Below are 7,684 nucleotides of genomic sequence, written 5' to 3' on the forward strand. Positions count from 1 at the left end.
TGATTTGATTGTGTTGTTGGTGGGGTTGTTTTCTTCGGCGTGTGCGGCTGGTTGATTTGATTTTTTTTTATTGCATAAGTGACCTGATTTGATTGCAGATCCCGTCATTAAGCACTTTTATGATATATTTTCAGAAGCTACTCTTTGTACCTTACGAGGAATCAATATAGCTGCCTTTTGTTTTGATTTTGTTTTTGCATTTTGTTTTTCTTAAAATACTTCTTATCCAATTTATGTTACTGTACTTTAGGCATTTTTTAAAAAGATAATAAATTGGAATGACATGTTTGTTAATTTGAATTTTGGTCTGTTAGATGAAGCATCCGGAGGACATGGTGGGGAGAAAGGGATTGCAGCGCTACTTGATGATTCGAAAGGTATCGTGTTTACCTTTGTCTAAGCTAAAATCTAGTCGTGTTTATTTCTTGCGTAAATTGTTATGGTTAGTTGACGAAACATTTTACTTTCAGATCAACTGTCATCTGACAACAGCATACCCCTATCCCCACAGTGGCTGTATTCCAAACCTGTTGATGCAAGGACAACTACCAATCCGGTGGGGGTACGTATTATTTGAAGTTTTGGTTTTGCCTGTGCTATTGGATACCCTCCCCCTTTCCGTGTCTCTACTGTTATTCTAAATCATTTTGGCCACTAAAAGTTTGTCATTTCAGAAACGTGAGTTTAACATGTCAAAATTGTTGGAAACAGTGAGACGGAAGGCTTTTGATCATGGATTCATTTCTTAGTCTTTTTTTTTTTTTGGCAATTTTAAGAGTTTGTGATGTTTCTTTGTTATTTGCCTGGTACTGTTGTTATTAAACTTAAAGTGGAGAGGTCTTGTACTGAGTTTTAGTTGTTTTCTTTAATTTAGAATATTCTTCTAACTTAATCACAAAGTGTTTTTCTGGACTCATCTGTCTCATGGAATCATGGGGTTCTAGTTTAAACTATAATTGCTGATTTGGGTTCCCAATTTGCACGGTAGGATTTTCAAGACATTTTTCTAATACAAATATGTAACTGATTAATATCTATTTGGTCGATTAATCAGGTTTTCTTCTCAAAGCAGAATTCTTGTGTGTTGTTCTCGGCTAAATTTGAGTGGTTATTTAAACTGAAGAATTTGATACGACCTTGGATAAATGATAGGATGACATCTCTACTTGGCTTTTTGCCTCAGGTGAATTCAACTTATCCCATACTGAAAGATAGTTGGCGTTTGGAGGGAACCTTCTGATGCCATTGGAAGGAACCTAAAAGTAGATATGCATAATTTTGATTATGATGGGTCTTCTGCTAGCGATGATCAACCTTGGTCTTCTTCCCGACCTGATACTAGCTCAAGTGTTGGTATTCCTTCTCAAATACCCAATCAAAGTTATCACTCTGAGGTCAAGTTCTCTGATGATCAGGGCTTCACTAATATTGTTGCACATGATGAGGGTAATTTATTGGCTTTCTCATACATACTGCTACTGTCATGTCTATTTACTATTAATTTTCTTATTAAATTATGTGGCCTTGTTTGTGATATATGCATCTATTTCTTCTTTTATTCATATATTTTGTTTTTGTAGATATCTCTTTGTCATAATTGGCCGGAAGCATAAATGATAAACCTTTGATGAGGCCCATGGATGTGAATACATTGCATTCTCATCCTACCGGAAAACCTCTTGCCAATGAAATTGCATTGAGTGATTCTCACCATGAAGCTGATAAGTTGCACCCATTTGGGTTATTGATGTCTGAACTCAGAGATGGTTCTCATTTAAGGCGTGCACAATCTTCCAATAGTTCTTTGAGATTGGGTGATCAGGGTCATTTTCAAGATCCATTAATGGATAGAGATGCTTCTTTTACTGATCAACAAAGCTCTATTAGTGGTATGGTTAATCAACCTTCTTTCAGGGAGAAATGGGGTGATAAATATGGTACAATTAGACATTTTCAGGAAGATCAGTTCCTTTCCCATATTGGACAAATTCAGAAAGAAAGGCTTCAGCAGCAGAGTAATATATCTAATCATTTCCCTGGTCATCTTAATGGGGCAGAGTTAGATAGGTTTCCAGGTTACGCACTTTCACAGAGCATGAACTCCAACCTACAGCAGATGATGCAGAATTCTGGATCAGATTTTGAACGTATTCTGGAGCATCAGATTCAACAATACCAGCTTGAGTTACAGCAATAGCAAGAAATGCATCACCAACAATTATTACACCAGCAAATGAAACTTCAGCCCCGGCAACAGTCTCAAGTCCAACAATTGCTTCATGAACAGTTTATGCAGCAGCCAATCCCTGATCCCAATTCTGGGCAGTCCAAACATGATATTTCCAGGGATAACCTGTTAGATCAGGTACAAATGAGGAGATATATTAATGACTTGCATCTGAATTCACATTCTTTAAGGCACTTTGATCCATCAATGGAACATATTATCCAAGCAAATATGGGCCTCAATGCTGCCCAAGGAAGACAAGCTGATTTGTCAGACCTCTTGTTGCAAGCAAGGCATGGTAATATATTGCCTTCTGAACAGCTTCATTTTCAGCAAGATCAGTTGAAGGCACAACAGCTATCTTTGGCTCTCTTAGACAGCAGTTAGGCTTAGATGGAGAAAGACATTTTGGTAGGTCGTGGCCAATTAATGAAACTGGACAGTTGATTAGAAATCCTGGAACCCATCAACTAGGTCTTTCAGCAGGATTTAATGTTTCATATATACACAAACAGCAGCAGAGGCTTGTGACACCAGAGGAGCAATTAAATTACTTGGGGAGGAATCTTCCAGAGCCGAACCAGAGAGGGTTCTATGATAATCCTATGATGTTTGAGAGGTCTGCACCTATGTTTGTGAGGAACTTCAACACAAAGGGACGGTAGTTAACACTTTACAATGCATGTATTAAATGATTTGAACATTCATAGCCATTAATTTGTATTGTTTGTTCAAAACATACTGTCACATATCTTGTCAGTAGTTAATGTATCGTTCAAGTATATCATTCACGAAGGGTTGGATGATGCATAACTCTTTTGACAATACACGACATAAGACATTAGACTCTTATGAAAAGTTGTTTTAGATGTATATTTTAGCATGCTTTTCATTAAAATATATTCTTATGGGATACCTTCGCTTACAACATTGCATTTTGAAATAGTTCATTTAAGCTTCAGTGTTATTACGATTCTCAATGAAAGATATTTCAATTTGAGAGCTTGAGAACATATCTTACTGTTTTGCACATATTCCTGAGACAGTTATGTCATGACATTTTTTTTTTTGTCTGTGCTTGAGTGTAAATTCTTAGGTATGTTATCTTTAAAGCTTTAATGTAAACTTTTCTTAATGATCAGACACTTCATATAAACAATGTGTTTAAACGATATAGACTTCAGATAAACATTGTTGTGTTATGTTCTTATTTTGAGAAGATTGTGTATTAGCATTTGGACAATTTACGTAACTTCTCGAATAAAGCCTTAGGTTTTCATTTGACTTGAGCAAGTGTTTAATGACACAAGCATTTAGCATATGACATATAACATGTTATATTGATATCATATGTGATGCATTCCATGAGACTTTTAGTGGCACAACACATTTGGATATTGACTCTAAGGCTTTAATATTTAACTTAACATTTACATGTATTGTGTTTTCATCATATCAGACGTTTGTGTTTAGACAGATTTTACTTCAACCATTATATTCTTTACAAACTTTAATCTTGTTCGATATATTAGATATATTGTTATACATGTTTCATCCCGTACAATTCTCTTGTGTATGTCAACGTTTAGACGTTATATTTTATGATCAATATTTTATTGAGTATTGTTTGTTAAACTTCAAAATATGAGTTGTTAGACAATCTCGTCTCTCTAGATGATCTTGTCTCAAAAAGAATCGCTATGAAGAGTAAATGAAGAGTTTAAAGTTTATACTCGGTAATTGTTCAAGACATGACAATATACATGAATTAAATAGAGAAATTTGGAGAACATTGAAAGAGAGAATTATTTTTCTTCTCCATTACACCATTTTGTGATAGGTCTCGAGTAATGAAACCTATAAGCTTCCCACACTTTAACTCACATAGAACCCACCAGAATACTGAATAACCTCTTCTGATTTATTGTGAAACAAGAAAGAATGCAAGAATACAGGAACGTGGGAGCCTAATCTCCCCCCAAGCAGACTAACAAGTCTGTTTCAGATACAAGAATCAACAAAAAGTATCTATCCTTCTCCTCTCTAGCTATTTATACAAGTTTGACCTCCTAACTGATACATCCCCCCTTCCTAACTGATAAAACAGTTAGGCTACTGACCCACTAACTAACAAACTACTTACTCCCGTCTGTTTCTTCTCACATATACCTTTAACCTCCTATCATTTTGTTTTCAATGTTGTTAAAGAATTTAAATAAAATCTTTTAATGGAAACTTAATTAATAATTTTAAAAGAGGTTTTAAATTGCTTGCCTCTTATACCTTTACTACAATCACCTTTTTCAATGGAAAGTAAGTTATAAGTAATTGTCTTCATTTTTTTCTTTTGGAACAGGGTCCACTTTATTCATATCAATGATCATTGAATCCCTTGGTTTTTTTTATTTTTGAGTAATATCCTTTTTCTTTCATATGAATGATCACCAAATATGTTATTTTTATCTCTTTTTCTTTTTTTTTTATCAAAATTTGCTTCATTCATATAAATGATTATCATATCATTGACTACTTTTATTTTTGTTTTAAGATCATAGCCCACTTCATTTATAAGTAACATCCAGAGTTATACCTAACATCATTATGTCCTTCCAAACCAAAAACAGTTATTGTTTCTAATTGAAATTTTTATAAACATATATTTAAATTAACTATCAATTTTATAATTCAGTATATAATAATTTTCAGCATCTTAAACTTCATACTAAAAGCATTATTAATAAGTATGACTTAATTTAAAAATCATTCCAAAGTATACGACTCCCTCTATTATCATTTAAATAAACATTCTAAGTTAATGTTTTAAATATTTTATTATTTTTATTGTTAGCATAATGTTATAATAATTACTCATAATCATATTTTATAATACTTTTAATATACTTAAAAGTTTCAATTAGACATAAATAGTATTAATTATAATTTTAAATATTTTATTAATTATTGTTGTTATTATTATTATTACTGATAATTATAACTTAGATCATAATACTCATAAATTCAAATTAAATATTAATAATAATAATTAATCATAATCACTTAATTCATATTACAAGCAATTACCAATATTTCTAGAATGTATGTGTTTTTTTAAATTTTAAAAAATGTATTAAATATATTTGTTGAAAGCAACCAAACTTTCATAAATCAGACATATTTATTAGTTCTTATTAAGTAAAAATTAAAGAAACAACAATGATAAGAAAATAATAGTAATAATGATAATATATTTTTGGTGTAAAAATAGTGCAATAACAGTGGAAGATCATCTACTACAAATGTACAATAATTTGGTTGTATTGTAGATGATAAAGTTGAATTTTAGACTCTTGTGATTTGGTAACAAATGAGTTGTATCACAAAAGCTAAAGAATTAAGTTTAAACTTCATTTTCAAGGTCCAATATGAATTTCAGGGCAGAAGAAAGTGTTAAAACATATAAAATTAACTATAAACGTAAAACTGTAAAATACTTTGTTTTCAAAAGTGAGTACAGTGGTATTTTTAAAATTAAATATGGTAGAAATATTTTCGTGTCGACCAATAAGATATATTATTCTTATATTTAATGGCTGAACCTTAGCGCAACTATAAAAAATAATGGATAAGTCCAAAAAAAGTCAAATAATTATGGAGTGTGGGATGGGATGCACTTTGGAATTTTGTTATTCCTCATCATTTGGGAATGGGAACTGCCACATGCTAACAGTCATCCAAAATTGCTTTCTTTCATTTAAAAGGCTCTTACCTTTTTCATTACATTCAAAAATACAATAATAATTTATATTCAATATTCTCAATTTCTTCAGAATAAGTTTCGCACTTATTGTTATGCTACTATATATGTTTAGTATTTAATTTTATATTTTATATTAAAAAAGATAAAAAAAAGATAGAGAATACAAAATGATATTTACTTGACCTAGTTTTGAAATGAAGAGAATAAGAATTTAACTCTTTAACAAACCACGATGGATACAATTAATTCTCTTTGATTCTATTGTGTCTATCCCCCCACCCACCAAAATCATCCACCATATAACAAGCATAGCTTCCCCGTTTATATACACTCATCAGTGACTCACTGACTGACTATGTACACACTCGTCGACGCTTTCAAAATGCAAATCTATTATACACCTATCGTAAAAAACAGATGTATTCAGACATTATAGCTATGCTCTAGCGGACTGTACACCATTTCATCCAAAAAAACAAAAAAATTCGCAAAATTTTACACCTAATCTACAAGCAATTAACTATCAGTCTTCAGGGCGTTGAATCTCACCCATCATGATCCGGTTACTGGAGACCTTGAAACCAAGAAGAGAAGGATCTATCTGTTTTCCTTTCTTCCCTTTCTTTTTCCCGCCTCTACCTGCTTGTGCTGCATCAGATGACTCACTCCCAACTCCACTGCCTGCATGCGAATCCACCACTACCTCAGCAAGAACGGGCTTTTTGAGCATGTCTATAAATGATGTCTCTGACACCGCACCTTCACTGAACGAAGAAGATCTAAATCGAACCTCCTTCTTTCCAGCAGCCTGAGCATCTGCCATGCTACTCATTGACGAATTTGTAGACGGTTCTCGTCTCCCTGCCATACAATCTTTTATTTCAGACTGCTGAAATGTTCCTAGGTAAAATGTAAAATGGGTTGAGAAAATCACATACCTTCACTAGCTGTGAGATTTATTAAATTATTTTGATTGACACTGGGTACGGATGGCTGGTCTGACTGGACATCAGGTGAAGATAAAACCCGAGATACATGGGGGCGCTTATGGAAAGTATTATCAAAACCTTTGGTTGAAGGAGGTATCCTGCCAATGAAAGATAATCAAACATCTTTAATAATTTTTTTTCCAATAATAATGATTCAATTATATCAATTTATCAACGAATGCATATGAATTAAGACGAATGCATATATCCAAATTGCCATCCCTTTTGACAATAATAACTTGAGTACATAGACAATAATTCCAGTACATAGACAAAAACTAGAACAAATTGTCATTCTTCTGCTACTACTATCTAAAATGTAGCCCCAGCCCACGAAAACCTACCCAGTTGCATTCAAAAAGTGTATAAAATAATTAATTATCTGCAAACTACTTCATGTGTGGAGAAAATTTGCAGGTAGTGCAAATGTTTCAGAACAATAGTATGGGCCATCCAGACTATACCAACCTAAGGCAAGGCCTACTGCTAAATGATAAACAGGAATAGACAAAAACATGTAATGCAAACCGGTCAGCCAGAGAAATTTATGGAACCCAGTTAACCATATTCAATTTGGACCTAAAGGAACGTTTGAAAAAAAAAAAAAAAAAAAAAAAGATGCTACCTGTCACCAGAAACCTCATCTCGTGAATTATTCAAGCCTATCTCTCGACCAAATGAGCCATCACCACCTGCAGAATCTTGTTTATT

General features: G+C 32.9%; 2 protein-coding genes across 2 annotated transcripts in view; one reads left to right on the top strand and one right to left on the bottom strand.

The window, feature by feature from the left end:
• Positions 1-1,946, top strand: part of LOC106780123 (pentatricopeptide repeat-containing protein At5g14080) — a 7,455-nt gene extending 5,509 nt beyond the window's left edge. The window contains exons 3-6 of the mRNA XM_014668373.2: positions 315-377; positions 471-562; positions 1,184-1,446; positions 1,581-1,946. The gene's annotated coding sequence lies outside the window, so the exon portion shown is untranslated. The remainder of the gene's footprint in view (positions 1-314; positions 378-470; positions 563-1,183; positions 1,447-1,580) is intronic.
• Positions 1,947-6,168: 4,222 nt separating this feature from the next.
• On the bottom strand, positions 6,169-7,678 carry LOC106780105. Its single transcript, XM_014668347.2, has 3 exons — positions 7,599-7,678; positions 6,923-7,071; positions 6,169-6,845 (listed from the first exon to the last, which is right to left on the bottom strand). Exon 3 carries the CDS (start codon positions 6,814-6,816, stop codon positions 6,508-6,510), a length of 309 nt encoding a protein of 102 aa, XP_014523833.1. The 5' UTR covers positions 6,817-6,845; positions 6,923-7,071; positions 7,599-7,678; the 3' UTR covers positions 6,169-6,507.
• Positions 7,679-7,684: the final 6 nt, after the last annotated feature.

This window comes from Vigna radiata, unplaced genomic scaffold, assembly GCF_000741045.1.
Source record: "Vigna radiata var. radiata cultivar VC1973A unplaced genomic scaffold, Vradiata_ver6 scaffold_146, whole genome shotgun sequence".
Taxonomy (NCBI): Eukaryota; Viridiplantae; Streptophyta; class Magnoliopsida; order Fabales; family Fabaceae; genus Vigna; species Vigna radiata.